Genomic DNA, 18,782 nt, shown 5'->3' on the forward strand with positions numbered 1-18,782 from the left:
TCAAGACCCAAGAAGAGCTGATATTTCAGTCTGAGTCTAAAGGCTGGAAAAGGCCAGTGTCTCAGCTCAGGAGTCAGGCTGGAGGAGTTCCTTCTTACTCAGACTTTTTGTTCTATTTAGGTCTACAATTAATTGGAAGAAACCCACCCTCTTTAGAAATGCCAATTTGTTTTATTCAGTCTATCTCAATTCAAATGTGGTTCTCATCCATGTATAACTTTTGACTACCTCCAAAAACTGAACTACTAATAGCTTGCTGTTGACCTGAAGCCTTACCAATAATTTGGAACAATCAATTAACACATATTTTGGATGTTATATGTATTATATACTATATTCTTAGAATAAAGTAAGCTAGAGAAAAGAAAATATTATTAAAATCATAAGGAAAAGAAAATACACTTACTATTGTATTGTATTATATTTATCAAAAAAAATCCACATGTAAGTGGACCCATATAATTCAAACCCCTGTTGTTCAAGGATCAACTGTAATATAATTTGGAGCATAGAATAGTGTGTCTTTCCTTTCAATGCATATATCAGATAACCTAACAATATTGTTTAGTGAGGGTCCTGTCTTAAGGAATAAATAATAACCATGTATAACCACATGCTAATGTAATAAATGATGCTTTAAGCATTAGAGAATAGTTATTTTTTTTCTTAGGCAGTGGAGCTATTCTCTTTAAAGTCTGGTTCACAGTAATATTCTCCTTGGAAAATAATTTCCTCCTAGTTAATGCCAATGTACAGTACACATTAAATTATCAGAAATTCCAACTTACTGCACTCCTCAGTGTAGTTTATTGTAATACCACATTTCTTTGTTTCATTTTTTTTCGACTTCAAGCATATAAAAGTAGAGAGAATAGTATAATGAACTTGCCTGTACCCATAATGCAGCTTTGACAATTACAAACACATGACCAATCTGGTTTCATCTCTGCCCCTTCCTACCTTCCCACCCCTGCTCGCTGGTGAATTATTTTAAAGAAAATCTAAGATACCATTTTCTTTCATCCATAAGTACTTTAATAAATACCTCTAAAAGATAAGGACTCTAATAAAAAAAATAACTGTCATAACAATATCACACCAGAAAATTAATAATAGTTCTTTAAATTATCAAATAGTCAGTGTTCAAATTTTTCTGCTTATGATTTTTTTAATTTTTATTTTTTTTAAAGCTTTATTTATCTCTCTACCCAATGTGGGGTTTGAACTCACAACCCCAAATCAAGAGTGACATTCTCCTCTGAGCCAGCCAGCCGCCCCATCTTATGATTTTTTTAAACTGTTAGTTCATACAAGTCAAGATTCAGTTTTCCCTTTCCTCTGTTTTAATTTCTTTGTGTCTTACTCTTTATTTATATATATTTTTAAAAGGGGTCATTTGTCTTACAGAATTTTTCACATTCTGGATTTTGCTGATTTCATCCCCACAGCATTCTTTAAAATATTTCCTTTTCCTTAAATTTCTTGTAAACTGGTGGTTAGGTCAAGAATCTGGATATGATTTAGGCTCTTTTTTTAAAAGCAAGAATAAAAATGGTCCAGCTTTTCAAACATCACTAATTTGAGATGCTACTTTTACTAAATTTCCATATTAATGCCACCATTTTAAGTTCTACAGACATAAAGGAAATCACTTTAGTTTAGTTCTTAATAAGGTAAAATATTGAATCCCAGTTTTTTAAATGATGATTTTGCTTCATTTTAACACTTCTTTCCTCTCAGATTTGGCAAGAAGAAAAATACGCATTTGCTGTTTGTTTTTATCACCCCTGAAAATTTTAAAGGTATGTGCCTGCTGGACATATTTGTTTTTTCTCTAATAGAAATCATAAGGTCAATATTTAAAACAAAAACTCTTAGGTTGTGTTTCAGGGCATGGAGCCGACATTACTTTAAGTGAGCCACTGACCATCGAGAAAATGAGTATTGTGGTAAAATACTGGAAAATCTATTTCTCAAATACTGGTGAGTGAAAACCAAATATCCAAAGGTTTGAAAAATTCTAATTAAATTCTACAAAAGCTATACTTCTACATTTTTAAGTTGGTTTTCCACTTATGCCTTTTATTTGCTAAGGACTGTACTGTAAAGAACAGGTAGTCCCTATTAATCATGGTCTAAAGGGAAGATGTGTAAATAAAATAAAAGGAAACATACGTTCTCTACCTGTGAAGAAAAAATTTACATTTTCCAAAGTTGAAAATGTGTTGCCCAAGGACAAATACAATGCTGCGGCAGGCACAGGATTTTTCTTTTTCTTTTTAGTGCCCTAGTTGCTACCATCATTCCTTATTCTTTAAAATGGAATTAATCATGTCATTGTATGAGTGTCTAAAAGCCAGGGCCACTAACCTTGAATTGTATCACACTTTCTGCTTTGCAAAACACTTGCTCATAAATTAGTTTGCTTCTTTAAGTTAATAGGGTGGTTATCCTTTCTGTTTTAGATTTTTAGATACAGATAATTAATGTCAATGCTTCAATTAGACCTCCCATTTCTAAATTCTTCACCTACATTGTATTATGTGTATCACCAGCATCTAAATACTTAAGCTAATTAAATTAACTTTAATTTGGCTTATAAAAGGACAGACTTCAATTTCTGAAATTAAATTCTACTGGAATCATTGTTGGTCAATGACTATTTATGGTTTTCCTAGGCCTGGGATACCAGCTAGGAATTTTTTTAAAATTATGATGATGTTTTCTTAAAATGGGCCTGAAAAACACTTTCAGGATTATCCTGTATAAATTCCTACTCCAGATGATATAGGACTCAGTACACCCCTCCTTTTTTCATGTTTTGTTTTGTTTTGTTTTTTAACATTCAGGGAAGATTAGTGAGTCTGTTCTGTAACATTCCAGTGGCTCCCAGCCCCTGCAGCCTCAGAGTTCTTCCTGGAAATGGCTAACTGGTGACCCAGATCCTCTTTGCAACCTCGTATTTGGCTCTCAGTGGACATAGAACAGCTGCTCATCACCACCTGTCTAGCACCCTCCCTCTTGGTCATAACCATGTCTGCTTCTGGTTGTCTCATCTTTGCTCTGAGGATGAGCAGCTGCAAAAAAAAGAAAAAAAAGAAAGAAAAATCAGATGTCATATTTTGACAATACAGCCGCCTACCATAGACTCCTACATACTTTCTTTCTCTGACATTTACCTCTATATAAGAACTTAATAAATAAACTGAGTTGAATGTGTTTTAAGCACACCTATCACTAAGTTACTAGAATCTGGTTAAAAGAGAATGTCCTGGAGTGAATAGAATGTATATTTTCATTTTTTGTTCTAACGTGGGTGGTTTCATGCTTTACAAACTAAAATCTATAGATTGCTTTCTATTCAAAAAATACTGCTTTGTAAAATCTATTGATAAAAAGTGGCAACTGCTTTTTGATGAGGATGTGTATGTATGATCAACATCATCCCCACCAGTGATTTTGGAATTAAAATAGTCCTGCCTTTAAAACTTTCAGTTAAGAATGAATATTCTGTGAAGCCTGAAGAACCGGGATTGCCCCAGCAGAAGTCCTGCAGTGAACAACTGGGATATTTTTCTACTGATCTATTTGCGTGGTTAGTTTTTTTTTCACTTTTTCATAATAACAGTTCTTACTGTATAACTTCTGGAGAACTTACTGATTGTGGAACACTAGTTCAAGTGCTAGGGGTGATGCAAAAGGAAGAAGAGGTTGTGTTATAGAAGGGGGATGGGACTTTTTCTGTATTTCAGAGTCCCAAACTGGGACTATGGATACATATTGCAGAGGTATTCACTTCAATAAAAGGAAGTACTTCATAGCAATCCGGGTTGGCCACAGGGGACAAGGGTGAATTGCACGGTAGTAAGTTCCCCAACACTGGGGAATAGTAGAGTAGTAGAATCTTCTTCGAACAAAAATTTTACATATAACCCCAGTATTTAAACAGGCAAGAGCAGCCTCAGATGTTACCCACTTACCACTAAGCTCTCTGACGTCTTTTTTGAACTCATGAATCTGCCCCCCCCATTACTGAAAACAACCTTTAAGAAAGGTCTCTCTGTCTCTGTCCCCACCTCTTCGACTGATAGAACTAATATTTAAACTTGCGTTGGATAATAGGAAGTTGAACTGGGGTCAGACCTTTCTCGTGCTAGCATTATCTGCTTATAAAAATTCAGTTTTTGTGAATTTCTTTCATTCACTTTAAGTGATTTCCAAGGAGATTTTAAATAGAGCATAGGGCTATAAGGAATGAACAGAGCTGCTGAGGACATGGGTGATGATGGTGAGAATTTTGAGTCAGTCACTTCCGGAATTTGTAGAATGTGAGCATCAACTATTTGTAGAAACGTGACCATCTACTATTTTGAACGAGGAAAAGACTTAGCAGCCAATAAGTGTGGGTAAACCAAAGATGTGCTCACTTAAATAGTACAGAGATATCAACAGGTTTCTTGATCTTATTTAACATTTTAACCTGAAAGAAATTTATTGTATTATATCTTATCCGGGAAATGAGGTTGGGAAGGGTTTTGGAAGGCTTTGTGATTTTCTTGTATTACTTGTAACTTCTTTTTTTTATTTTATTTTATTATGTTATGTTAATCACCATATATTACATAATTAGCTTTTGATGTAGTGTTCCATGATTCATTGTTTGCGTATAACACCCAGGGCTCCATTCAGTACGTGCCCTCTTTAATACCCATTACCAGGCTAACCCATCCCCCCACCCCCTCCCCCCCACCCCCTCCCCTTTGTTTCTCAGAGTCCATAGTCTCTCATGGTTCGTCTCCCCCTCCGATTTCCCCCCCTTCATTTTTCCCTTCCTACTATCTTCTTTTTTTTTTTTTTTTTTAACATATATTATTTGTTTCAGAGGTACAGGTCTTGTAACTTCTTTTTGAACCCTTCTTAAATCTTTGTTTTTCCTCAGAATTCTACCATTACAAATAAAAGTACATTTTCAAATCAAGTTATGTCCCTTGGGATAAAGGAGATAGTATTAGTTTATAAGTTTCTTAGGGAAATATTTAAAAAAATTAATCAAAATGCTTGGAGAAGTTTTAGAAAAATGGTAGAATCAGAAGATATCTAAATGGAAGTAGTCTGATCTCTGCTGATCAAGTTGAAATAGTGTACTGTGGCCCTTTAATCCTTTGTGTTGTCTTCCTGTAATACACCTTTCAAGACAGTCATATAATTTGGGGTAGGCATAATCAATGAGGTCAGAATATTTTAATCCTGCTTACTCTTTAATCCTCTGTTACTCTTTATCTGTATATTTTAGAATTTTGATTAGTCATTGGATTTATGATGATATTGATCATAAATTCTTTAGAGTCTCTGAAATAAAATATTCTGCACCAAATATGTAAGGTGAAGTGCTTTGGTATTTTCTGCACCTTTGCATGAAGCAAGGGACTTAGAGAAGCACCTTTGATTAGAATATTGGTGCTTATTGTTTAATATTGCCTGACAATTTTCCTCTTAAATCTATAACATGATTTTCTCTTGTTTCTAGCTCTGAATCTCTAAGAAATGATACTGGGTTTGAATTAAAGGCTCCGTTGCCAGATTTTGAGAAAAGCAAAAAGATTTCTCTTCTTCATTCAAGCAAGGAAAAGCTGAGAAGGTGAATTACGGTATAGTCCATTTTTAGTATTATTCCTTTCATGGAAAAAATTACTTTCATGAATTTCATAATTGTTTAGTACTGTTAAAAGTCTCTGTGAAACTAGTAAATCTGGCAACTAAATACATGCCGCTCGCTCATTCATTCCTGGGGCCCCTGGGTGGCTCAGTTGGTTAAGCGACTGCCTTCAGCTCAGGTCATGATCCTGGAGTCCCTGGATCGAGTCCCGCATCGGGCTCCCTGCTCGGCAGGGAGTCTGCTTCGCCCTCTGACCCTATCCCCTCTCATGTGTTCTCTCTCTCTCTTTAAAAAAAGAAAAAAAAAAAATCCTTGCCTTCAAGATCTTAGTCTAGTGCTCAAACAGACTTCTAAATAGGCTATTACATAGAGAATCATGTTTTCATAACTGTCGTTATAGAGAGGAGCACATAGTAAGCACACTGGGAAAGTTACCTAAGATAGAATGAGGGAGCAGGAAGGCTTTCTTGAGGAAATGATGCTAAATTGAGATTTGAATGCAAAGTGACTATTAATTTGGTTTAAAAGTCAGGGGAGGATGTTTCATGTGGCAGGAATAGCAGGTACAGAGACTGGCAGTATAAGAAAGTTCAGTGAATTTATGAACCTGCAGCTGTGTCCATGTATTTGGCTATAATGGCACAAGTGGGAAGGGGCAGGAGATGAGAAGTAGTAGGTAAGGGCTGTGCACATCCTGTTAAGGAATTTGAATTTGAAACTGTTGGGGAGGCTCCGAAGGATTTTTGCAAAGGAGTGACATGATAAGATTTGCACTTAGAGTGAACACTCTAGCAGGATGTTAGAGAGTGAGTTGAATCTGGAAGCCTGTGGAATCTGTCAAAAGAAGTGATGAAGCCTAGCTGTGGTTTTAGAAATGGGATAAGGAAGAATAAACCGATTCCAGATATACTAAGTGGGTAGATTCAGTGTAAGTATGGATGCAGGAGTCGTCGAGTGTAACTTGGAAGTAGATGTTGCTTCCACCAACTGGGAAGTCCAGTAGAATGGCAGGCTGGCAGTTTGTTGGGTATGAACACCTCCAGATTTACATGAAGCTGTCCAGTCAGGAGTTGGCCCTGAGGTTCTAGAGAAAGATCTAGGCTAGAAATACGGACTTAGAACTCTCAGGATACAGCGTCTACTTAAAGCAGTGGATGTAGGGATAGATACGATGACTTTGCAAAGCATGTAGAGAAGAGATAAATGGAAAAAAGAGAACCTTGGGAAAAATCTATGTAAGGTATGGGCAGCAGTGAAGAAATCGGGGAAAAGAAAGATCAGGAAGCCAAGAGGGATTGGAATTGAAGAGACCAGGGAGAAGAGTTTCCTAAAGGAATGAGTGTTCAAGAGTATCACATGGCAGAGAGCAAGTAAGGGGAGAACTAATAATTAACTATTTGTATTTGGCAAAACCTAAACATCATTGGTCTTGGCAAAAATAATTTCATGGGCATGGTTAGGGAAGAAGCATCATTGTGGAAAGATGGAAAATGAAAGGTGGGAGCATAAATGAAAGGAAAGAGAAAATTAGGGTGTGTGATCTGTAAAAGGGGATCTAGAGCAAAATGAGAAATTTTGATAAGATTGGGCCAGACTTGAATATGTTTATATTTATATTTATATTCCAAAAGAAAATAGCTGGAAGAGAGATAGAGATTTTGAAGATACTCATGTTCTGATTATCTGTATTGTAAAAAATGGTGTATCTGTGGCATAAAAAATGAAACCAAAATTTGTTGGCTTGATACATGGTTTTATGGATTAACAATTTGAGCAGGACTCAGTGGGCAATTCTTTTGCCTACATGACATCAACTGGGGTCACTTCGTAGTATTCATCTAGTGGATGGTCTAGTCAGGACAGTCCAAGACATTATGTCTGGAGCCTTTGTAGGGATGGCTGGAAGGCTAAGCTCAGCTGGGGCTGTCAATTGAAGCTTCTCCAGCATGGTAGTCTCAGGGTGGTCAGGCTCCACTGTTCCAAGAGACAGGGAGAGGAAGCTGTTGCTGTCTTAAGGCCTGGGACCAGAAACTGGCTCGGTGCTATTTCTGCCATATGCTTGTGGTCACAGCAGTCACAGAGCTATCCCGATCTAAAGGAAGGGTACATAGAACCCCACCTCTCAGTGGGAGGAATGTCAAATAATATTAATCCCCTACAACTGGAGAGGGGGGTTGGTGATGGACTTGGTATTCCTAAGAAGATAGAAGCTTATGGAATCTAGAACCAGGTGGGAGAACACCTCTTCTACTGAAAATGGAGAGAAGGAGCTATAGCTAAATGTGGATAAAGATGAATCTTTTCATGGGAGCCAGAAAGGAGGAAGAAGTTGAGTAATTTCTGCCAAATGGCCTCCATTATCTGCTGAAGATCAATGGAGAGGTGGGTTTTGGGCTTGGTAAGATGGGCTGGTGGATGGGCTAGTTTGGTCCAAAAGACCTTCACTCACATGTTTGGCTGCTTTGGCTGAATGAAGGCTTAGGTAGTGTCTGCTGGCTAGTGCTAGCCCATAGATTTCACTGATCTGCACTGACTGAGAAAAATACAGTGCAATGAGTATTTTTAAAGCTATATATTATGCAATTTATATTCTAAGATTTTATTTTCCATATTTTATTTGGTGTTAAAATTATATTTCTAAATGGTTGCAATGAAAGGATATTGGGAGATGCTACCTCTCTTATTCTTCATGTTGAGATCTAATGTTGGAAGTCCTTTATTGGTCCTCCAAACTTCCGTGTTGTTTGTATTTTCTTCATTTTAATGGTTGATGAAAACTAAAATGTGAGAACCACTCATCTACCAGACTAAAAAGATGCTTTGGAGGGTGTGTACCCCTGTGGCACTATTTAAAGAACTAGAAATCTTTGTTTCCCAAAAAGAAAAGCTGTAACCAGGGTGCCCCATCTTCCCCTTTAGAGATTTGCTTGAGAGATACCAGAAAGTAAAGAATCCATCCCTAATTATTTTTTTGCCTTTTCCTCCTCTTAACCCTTATGATGATGCTTGTGAATCTTAGTCTGTTTCCCTTCCTCCTTCTCCTCCCAATCAGCTGCTTTACACACGCTTTTGTCTTGTCTTGCTCCCTTTGGTTTTTTTCGCAGCATAGGGTAACATGATGTTGACTAATGTTGAGGAGATAATGGTCCCGGCTGATGGATTTGAGTATTTGCATTTGGGAAGTTTTTTTTTTTTTTTTATGTTATGTTAATCACCATACATTACATCATTAGTTTTTGATGTAGTGTTCCATGATTCATTGTTTGCGTATAACACCCAGTGCTCCATGCAGGAAACGTGCCCTCTTTAATACCCATCACCAGGCTAACCCATCCCCCCACCCCTCCCCTCTAGAACCCTCAGTTTGTTTCTCAGAGTCCATAGTCTCTCATGGTTCATCTCCCCCTCCGATTTCCCCCCCTTCATTCTTCCCCTCCTGCTATCTTCTTCTTCTTCTTCTTCTTTTTTTTTAACATATAATGTATTATTTGTTTCAGAGGTACAGGTCTGTGATTCAACAGTCTTACACAATTCACAGCGCTTGCCATAGCACATACCCTCCCCAATGTCTATCACCCAGCCACCCCATCCCTCCCACCCCCCACCACTCCAGCAACCCTCAGTTTGTACAAGTCTAACAATTCTGTTTTCTTTATCAGAACAGATTAATAAAAATTGGCTACCTCATTCTGATATTCTTGATGAAATCCCTTTTGTCATATGTGTTTTAAATACATTAAATATGTTTTCATCTTGTTAAGGTATACTTTTCAGAGTGACGCCATGCCATCGTTTTGTTTGTGCATCCATGAATCTGAAATGATGGTGGTTTAATCATTTTGGGGATGTCTACTCACTTGGAAAGACGTGAAAGCGAGCTTTGCCATAGTCTCTCACAAATGAAGGCTTTTCGGTGGCGCCTGGGTGGCTCAGTTGTTCAGCGTCTGCCTTCGGCTCAGGTCAGGATCCCAGGGTCCTGGGATCGAGCCCCACATCGGGCTCCCTGCTCTGTGGGAAGCCTGCTTCTCCCTCTCCCACTCCCCCTGCTTGTGTTCTCTCTCTCGCTGTGTATCTCTCTCTGTCAAATAAATAAACAAAATCTTTAAAAAACAACAACAACAAAAAAAACAAATGAAGGCTTTTCCAGGACTGAGCAAGTCTTGGAAATTCAAGGAAAGTATAACAGGGAGTTAGTTCTCAGAGGATCTCAAGTCTGATCTGGCCAAAAGTCTTCCCTCTGTGAGTTCTTGTTTGCTTGAGACACATTTGTGCAGAGGAGAGACCCAAGGACTTAGTGTGGACTGAGATCTTTGGCCTCAGATCCCTTACAGCCTCTCAGAATCACTCTTAACTGGGGGAGAATGAAACCAGATTGGTTCTTTTCCTGACTTATTTGGATTGGATCATAACCAAGCTGGCTACTGGCTGCTGTGATCGGTAACAAAGACAAAACATGCCCTTTGACTTGTCGTTGTCTATTGCTGTTCCATACACAAAGGAAAAAGAAAAGGACAAGACTACATGGAGTCTCTGGAGCCTTGTTATCCTACTTCTTTGAGCCAACAATAACATCCTTCAAAGTTTCACTAAACGTTTCCTCTTTATTCTTCTGTTTTCTTTTAGTTAAAAAAAAAAATCGTGGTATAATTAACACACAAGGAGATACAATGAAGTTAACATACAATGAAATCTTCAGTGTATGTTTTTTAATCTCTTTGGTGAAGTGTACATTTTTTTGTCTATCTTTCTACTGGGTTTTTCTGTGTTTTTTTTATTGATTTTTAGAAATTCATTATATATTCTGGATTTACTAGCCTTTTGCCAAATATCTATATTGCAAATATCTTCTCTCAGACCATGTGTTGATATATACATATTTTTAGTTAATACATAAGACTTTAAAGAAATTCTGCTCACAAAAGGTCACTTTGAGTTGTGTCTCACTCAGAGGATAAAACTTTACTTAATCTGTTTGCTCCACTATCACTTAAGAATATAGGTCTCGTATTTTCCTGCCCTGTCCTAACCTCAAGTTCCTAATCTTGATGTGAGAATCAGAAAGATTTGAGAAGCAATGAACAAAGTTAGATCCATAATGCTTGCTAATACACTCTATAGTCTCAGGAATATTCGAGAACTTAGGATAAAGAGTTACGCTTAATATCAGAAGATTAAATTAGTGTCTTTGAGAGGTAAGTTGCATGTGTTTAAGTGTATGGTTTGATGAATTTTAAAAAGATGGTTTGTTACCCACTGTTCCCGAGAGGAGGAAGTATTACCACACCATTCAGGGCTACATAGGGAAACACCGGGGTTGGTCACGGGGCAGACAAATGGATACACCCATCTAAACCACAACCTTTCCGTTATATTAGAATGTTCCCTTGTGTAGTAAGCATGTCTTTTTATTCTGATGTTTTGACATTGGGGAACTTACTGGCCATGGGGAGACTGCCCATCCCACAGGTAACTAGTTTTTGGAGATCGTAAATGACTTGCCAGTGAGCATGCCTTGCGTATGTGCAAACTGACCCATCCAGAGACCATCCCACACCCACCCCCTCTATCCGGCTCTTATGCTCCAGGCCAATATTGCCCTGCCCTTATCACCTCAGGGTGAGGTGCTGCCACACAACTTGGGACAGCCCCTACATCCCAGAGCCTGCTGAAATTATTCAACCTAGCCAGTCCTAAGCCTGCTACCTACCCTGCCTGTTTCTTCTCTCAGAAACCACAATAAAGGCTCTTGCCCTTGTTTTCTTCTGACTCCTGCCTCCTAACTGCCCCTGGTGCTTTCCCATGTGGCCCTGTGTGGTGTGAAGTGGCCCCCTCCTCTTAGGAACTGTGAGTAACAAGCTGTCATTTTAATGGCAGCTATCTCCTGATCCGTTGGCCTCCCCATACCGGAATAATAATAAAACCTGCATTTTAAAAAAAATTTTTTTTATTGTTATGTTAATCCCCATACATTACATCATTAGTTTTATATATAGTGTTCCATGATTCATTGTTTGTGCATAACACCCAGTGCTCCATGCAGAACGTGCCCTCCTCAATACCCATCACCAGGCTAACCCATCCTCCCACCCCCCTCCCCTCTAGAACCCTCAGTTTGTTTTTCAGAGTCCATTGTCTCTCATGGTTCTTCTCCCCCTCCGATTTCCCCCCCTTCATTCTTCCCCTCCTGCTACATTCTTCTTCTTCTTTTTTTCTTTCTTAACATATATTGCATTATTTGTTTCAGAGGTACAGATCTGAGATTCAACAGCTGCATTTTTTTTTTTAAGGTTTTTTTATTAGTTGACAGAGAGAGACACAGTGAGAGAGGGGACACAAGTAGGGGGAGTGGGAGAGGGAGAAGCAGGCCTCCCGCGGAGCAGGGAGCCCGAGGTGGGGCTTGATCTCAGGAACCTGGGATCATGACCCAAGCCGAAGGCAGACGCTTAAGGACTGAGCCACCTGGGTGCCCCTAAAACCTGCATTTTTAATTACCTCATGCTCTTTCCTGGTTTGTCCTCTCCCATCCCCTGGAGGCAGCTACTATTCTGATTTCTATCACTATAGATTTGTTTTGCTTATTCTAGAACTTTTTATATAAATGGAATCATCAATATGTACACTTAGGTCTGGCTTCTTTCACCCAGCAAACATTTTAAGATTCATTAACGTTGTGTATTTTAGTGGTTTGTTCCTTTTTACGGTTGAGGAATATTCCATTGTGTAAATATACCACACTTTGGTTATTCATTTTCTGGGTTTTATCTATTAAGAATAAAGCTACTATGGGGGAGCCTGGCTGGCTCAGTCAGTAGAGCATGCGACTCTTGATCTCAGGGTCCTGAGCTTATTTAAAAAAAAAAAAAAAAAGAAGAAAGCTACTGTGAACATTCTTTTATATATGTTTTGTGAACTTAGATTTCCATTTCTCTCAGAAATAGAGTTGTGTACCACGGACTGGTGTGTGTTTCTCTTTTTTAGGAGACTTCCAAGCGGAAATCTAAAATAGTAGCACCATTTTGCACTCCCACCAGCAATATATGAGAGTACTAGTTGCTCCCTATCCTCATCAACATTTGGTATTGTTAGTCTTTTCCATTTTAGTCATTCTTTTGGTTGTGCAGTGTGATCTAACTGTGATTCTAAATTTGTATTTTCCTGATGATTAATGAGATTGAGCAGCTTTTCATGTGCTTTTGGCCATTTGTGTATCTTTTTTTATAAAGTCTGTTCAAATCTTTTGCCCCTTAAAAAAACCTTTTGCTTACTTGTGTTTTTGTTATTGAGTTGTAGGAGCTCTTTATTTTTTTTAATTTATTTTTTTAAAGATTTATTTTATTTTTTAATTTATTCATTTGAGACACAGAGATACAGAGAGAGAGAGTGCATGAACAGGGGGAGAGGCAGAGGGAGAAGCAGGCTCTCTACTGAGCCATGAGCGGGATGTGGGGCTCCATCCCAGGACCCTGGGATCATGACCTCAGCCGAAGGCAGATGCTTAACCATCTGAGCCACCCAGGTGCCCCTGTAGGAGCTCTTTAATATTCTGGATTCAAATCCTTTGTCAAATTTATGTCTTGAAATATTTTCTTCTAGCCTGGGGATAACTATTCATTTTTGTGAACTGTTGTATCTTCTGATGAACAGCAAGCAGCTTTTAAAAAACTTTGATGAAGTCCAATTTATCAATATTTAAAAATATGTATCATACTTTATCCTGTATTAGCCATCATTGCTTACCACCAAGTTGCAATTACATGTCCCTATGTTGTCTACAAGATGTTTTATAGTTTTAGCTTTTATGATTATTTATCTTAAATTAATTTTTATTCATGGGATGAAGTGTTGAGATTTTTTTTTTCAGATGGAGATTTAAAAAATTTTGTTGAAAAACCTTTCCATTCTTTTTTTTTTTTTAAAGATTTTATTTATTTATTTGAGAGAGAGAATGAGAGAGAGAGCACATGAGAGGGGGGAGAGTCAGAGGGAGAAGCAGACTCCCTGCTGAGCAGGGAGCCCAATGCAGGACTTGATCCTGGGACTCCAGGATCATGACCTGAGCCGAAGGCAGTCGCCCAACCAACTGAGCCACCCAGGCACCCAAACTTTCCATTCTTTAGTGAATTGCTTTGGTACTTTCATAAAAATCAATTACCATATAATTATCTGTGTATTTCTAGATTCCCTGTTCCACTGATCTGCTTATCTATCTTCTTCTCCTCCAGTATTACATGTAGTGATTAATGTAGCTTTACTATTCTCAAAATCAGATAAAGTCCTCCAATTTTGTTCTTCATTTTCAAGTTGCTTTGGATATTAAAGGTCCTTTGAATTTTCATGTAAATTTTAAAATAAGCTTGTCAATTTCTTCCTTTAAAAAATCCTGCTAAGATACTGGTTAGGATTGGGGGCGCCTGGGTGGCTCAGTCGTTAAGCGTCTGCCTTCGGCTCAGGTGTCATGATCCCAGGGTCCTGGGATCGAGTCCCACATCGGGCTCCCTGCTCGGCAGGAAGCCTGCTTCTCCCTCTCCCACTCCCCCTGCTTGTGTTCCTGCTCTCGCTATCTCTCTCTCTGTCAAATAAATAAATAAAATCTTTAAAAAAAAAAAAAAAGATACTGATTAGGATTGTGTTGAATCAGTAGATCATTTCGGGGGAAAATTGATGTTGAACAGTAATGATTCTGGCAGTCCATCTCTCCATTTTTTAAAGGCCTTTATTTCAACAGTGTTTTGTAGTTTATTATATTTATTTCTGAATGTTTTGTCAGGTTTTAAAATTTTTTGTTGTAAGCAATTTTTTTATTCACATATCCAAAATTTTCATAACTAGCATCTAGAATTAAATTTATTTTGTATGTTGACCTACTATCCCATGACCTAGCTTTATCTATTCATCACTTCTAGTCATTTTTTTTTTTTGTGGATTTCTCACATACACAATTATGTCATCTTTGAATAAAGACATCTTTTTTCCAGTCTTTGTGGCTTTTATTTCTATTTCTTGCCTTAATACCCTGGCTAGGTTCACCAGTTGTTGTTGTTTTTTTATTAGAAGTGATGAAAGTAGCATCCTTGCCTTGTTTACAATCTCACAGGGAAAGTGTTAAGTCGTTTACCATTGCTTATGATGTAGGCTGTTTTTATACGTACCTCTTATCAGCTTAAGAAAGTTTTCTTCTATTCCTACTTCAAGTTTTCATCATGAATGGATGTAAAATTTTGTCAGTGTGTTTTCGGTACTTATTAAGATGATTATAGATGTTCTCTTTTTTCCTGTTAACGTACTGGTTACATTGATTATTTTAAAATGCTATACTCTTCTTGACGTATTCTCTTACTTATTGCTAATTTGGTTTGCTGATATTTCATTAACAATTTTTGTATCTGTGTTCATGAAGGTTATTGGTCTCTAATTTTCTTACACCTTTATTGGATTTTGGTATCAGGGAAATGCTGATAAGATGAAATAGAAAGTCTTCTTTCTTTCCTCTTCTGTTTTCTGAAAGAGTTGTGTAAGATAAATGTGTTTTATAGAATTCAACAGTAAAGTTATCTAGGCTTGGAATTTTCTCTGTGGGAAGTTCTAATTAAAAATTCAATTTCTTTAATGATTATAGGACTAGATTTTCTGTTTTTCCTCTAAGTTGGTTTAATTTACGTCTTTCAAGGAATTAGTCCGTTTAACCTCAGGTATTAAATTTATTGAATGACTTTTTGTTCATAATACTCTCTTATAATCCTTTTAATGTCTGCGGATCTCTGATGATATTCCTTTCATTTCTGGCATTGAAAATTTGTGTTTTCTTCCTTTTTTTTCTTGATCAGTCTGACAAGGTGTTTATCAGTTTTACTAATTTTTTCAGTGAACCAAATTTTTATTCATTGATTTTCTGTAATATTTGCCCCTTTTATATTTGATTCCACTCTGTCATTTCCTTTTTTTTCTATACTTCGCTCTTTTTTCTATTTTCTTAGGTAGAAACTTAAACCATTGATTTTAACCTTTTCTTCTTTCTTTTTAAATATTTATTTATTTTAGAGAAAGAGGGGGGAAAGGCAGAGGGAAAAGGGAGAGAGAGAATCCTCAGGCAGACACCCTGCTGAGCACAGAGCCTAAAACAGTGCTCAATCCCAAAACCCTGAGATCATGACTTGAGCCAAAATCAAGAGTCAGTCGCTTAACCGACTGAAAAAAAAAAAAGGAAGTTCACAGAACATATATAAAAGAATGTGTATGGTAAATTTTTTGTAAGCAATTTTTTTATTCATATATCCAAAATTTTTATAACATCTAGAATTAAATTTATTTAACCGATTAAGCCACCTACGTGCCCATCTTTTCTTTTCTAATAAAAATGTTTAAAACTATAAATTTCCATTTATAAAAGTTTTTTTCTTATCAGTGCTTTAGCAGCATCTCATAAATTTTGACATATTAGATTTTCACTATCCTTTAGTTCAAAATATTTTTCTCATATCCCTTGTAATTTTTTCTTTGACCACTGATTATTTAGAAGTGTGTAACTTAATTTCCAAATGCTTGGAGAGTTTCCAGGTATTGATTTATAATTTAATTACATTATCATCTGAGAATATGTTCTGTCAGGTTTCTATCCTTTGATATTTTCTGAGCGTTGTTTTATGGCCCAAAGTATGGTCACCCTTAATGAGTATTCCATGTGCACTTGAAGCAAATGTGTATTCTGCTGTTTGGGGTTATAGTGTTCTAAATATTAATAAGGTAGAATTAGTAGTGTTTTTCATATATATTCTGTATCCTCATTGATTTTTTTGAGAGTTAAAATCTTCAGTGATGACTGTAGATTGCTTTATTTTTACTTCATTCCTGTCAGTTTTTGCTTCATGTGTTTTGAAATTGTTGTTAGTTGCCTGTCTTCTTTTTTTTTTTTTAAGATTTTATTTATTTGAAAGAGAGAAAGAGAGGGAGCATAAGTTGGGGGGAGGGGCAAAACAGAGAGGAAGCGGGAGAAGACTCCCCACTGAGCATGGAGCCAGATGCAGGGCTCAAATCCCAAGACCCTGAGATCTTGACCTGAGCTAAAGTCAGAAGCTTAACCTACTGAGCCACCCAGGTGCCCCAGTTGCCTGTCTTCTTAATGAATTGACTATTTATCATTAGGAAATGATAAGCTCTAATTATCTATGCTAATACTTCATCTTAAAAATCCACTTTGATATTTGTATAGCTTTCTTATGAAAGCATGTTTTTTTGTAACCTAAATATGTCTTTATATTTAAAGAGTATCTCTTGTAAACAGCATGTAGCTGAGTCTTATTTTCCTTTTTAATTTGTCCATTCTGACAATTTCTGCTGTTCAATTGGAATGTTTATTTGATTTACATATAATATAATTACTGTTAAGTTTGATTTTAGGCCCATGATTTTTCTATTTGTTTTCACTAGTTCTATCTGTTTTCTTTTCCTTTTTTCCCCTCATTGCCTGACTTCTTTTGGATTAATCAAATGTGTTTTGCCTTCCTTTTTATCTCCTCTGTTGGCTTTTGAGCTAAAATTATTATTTTTAGTGGTTGCTCTAGGGTTATAATATGCATCCTTAACTTAACATAGTCTACCTTGATTTGACATTATGACACTTAATATACAGTAGTATATTTCCACTTACCTTCTATTTTTGTTATTGTTGTCACACATTTTATTTTTACATATGTTATCAGCCCCACATTTTATTATTTTAGCTTTAAATTGCAAGCTATTCTTCCAGTTATCTTTTGCTATGTAACAAATTGCCCTAAAACTTGGTAGCTTAAAATAACAGCCTATTCATCATATCTTACAATTTTATGGATTATCAATTTTAGTAGACCTTGATTCTGTGATTCTTCTCCACATGGTGTTTACTGTGGTTACCGCCATGGTAAATGGCCTGTCTAGAGTGCCCAGCCAGCTTCATCCACACGGATAGTCCCCAGGTGGGGGGTGGTTGAAGCATTGTGCTCAGATCAGTTGCTCTCTTTTCCTGTAGTCCCCCACCTCTCCACATGGTCTCTCCAGCAAGCTAGCCAAAGTCTTCCCTGATGGCTCAGGATTTAATGGGACCAGTGTTGAAGCTATGTCTTCTTAAATGCTAGTCCTAGAACTGTTGTAGTTATTTCTCTGGATATCTTTTGATTAATGCAGGCACAGGCCAGCAGAGATTCAAGGGGAGGGGAAATAGACCCTACACTTTTATTGAAGAAGTGGTAAATAATTTTCAGTCATTTTAATCTGTAACTATTGTTTTTTCTTTTAGCTCAAATTTTAGATTTTTTTTTAAGTAAAACAGTATCTTCACTGTTTACAAGGTTATTTCTGAGTTGCAAAAATTCTTTGTGTTTTTTCCGTATTCCCGTGTTTTTTTTTCCCCCTGTATTCTCCCATTCAGTCTTGGCTGCCACAATCAGACAGGTAGAAGGTATGAGAACACTTTGTTCTTGCATCTGTAGTAGAAACCTCAGCAGCAGACATAAGTGCTCCAGATCTGTCAGAGACCTACTTTTGGTTTTTAGGATATTAATAAAATAGAAATAAATTAGCCTTTTATGTATGCTACCATAGTTATTATGTCTGATACCCACCACTTCTTTGTGTAAATCATATTTCCATCAGGTATTATTTCCTAACAGTAAATAATGAAATAAGTTACTTCCACGTAAAAGATAACTCAGAGATTTTGACACCAGCAGACCTGCAGGGTAAGAGAGCTAAAGGATATTCTTTAGGCTAAATGGAAATGACAACAAATGGAAACTTGGATCTTTAGGAAGGGCTGAATAGAATCAGAAATGATAAATATGTGAATAAATATTAGAAAACAGACATTTTCCCTCTATATTTATATAAAATGCTTCAGACTGTTATAAGTGAAAATTATAGCATTATATTGTGGAGCTGGTAATACAGTTGACTCTTAAACAACACAAGGGTTAGGGGCACTGATACCCATGCAGTAAAAAATTTGTGTATAACTTTTGACTCCCCCCAAAAGTTAGTTACTAATAGCCTGCTGGTGACCAGAAGCCTTACCAATAACATAAACAGTTGACTAACACATAGTTTATATTATATGTGTATATAGTGTATATATATATATACGATATACTATATT

At 36.9% G+C, this 18,782-nt stretch overlaps 1 protein-coding gene across 2 annotated transcripts in view; it reads left to right on the forward strand.

Annotated features, from left to right (window-relative positions):
• SOHLH2 (spermatogenesis and oogenesis specific basic helix-loop-helix 2) overlaps window positions 1–18,782 on the forward strand; it is a 51,748-nt gene that overhangs the window by 17,393 nt on the left and 15,573 nt on the right. The window contains exons 3-6 of one of the 2 annotated variants that reach the window (XM_032403181.1): window positions 1,741–1,802; window positions 1,879–1,983; window positions 3,496–3,595; window positions 5,528–5,638. In XM_032403181.1, the coding sequence (XP_032259072.1) occupies window positions 1,741–1,802; window positions 1,879–1,983; window positions 3,496–3,595; window positions 5,528–5,638 (378 nt within the window). Of the gene's footprint in view, window positions 1–1,740; window positions 1,803–1,878; window positions 1,984–3,495; window positions 3,596–5,527; window positions 5,649–18,782 lie in introns of both variants that reach the window. The other variant, XM_032403182.1, reaches the window with a different exon arrangement.

This window comes from Phoca vitulina, unplaced genomic scaffold (genome assembly GCF_004348235.1).
Source record: "Phoca vitulina isolate PV1807 unplaced genomic scaffold, GSC_HSeal_1.0 scaffold5, whole genome shotgun sequence".
NCBI lineage: Eukaryota > Metazoa > Chordata > Mammalia > Carnivora > Phocidae > Phoca > Phoca vitulina.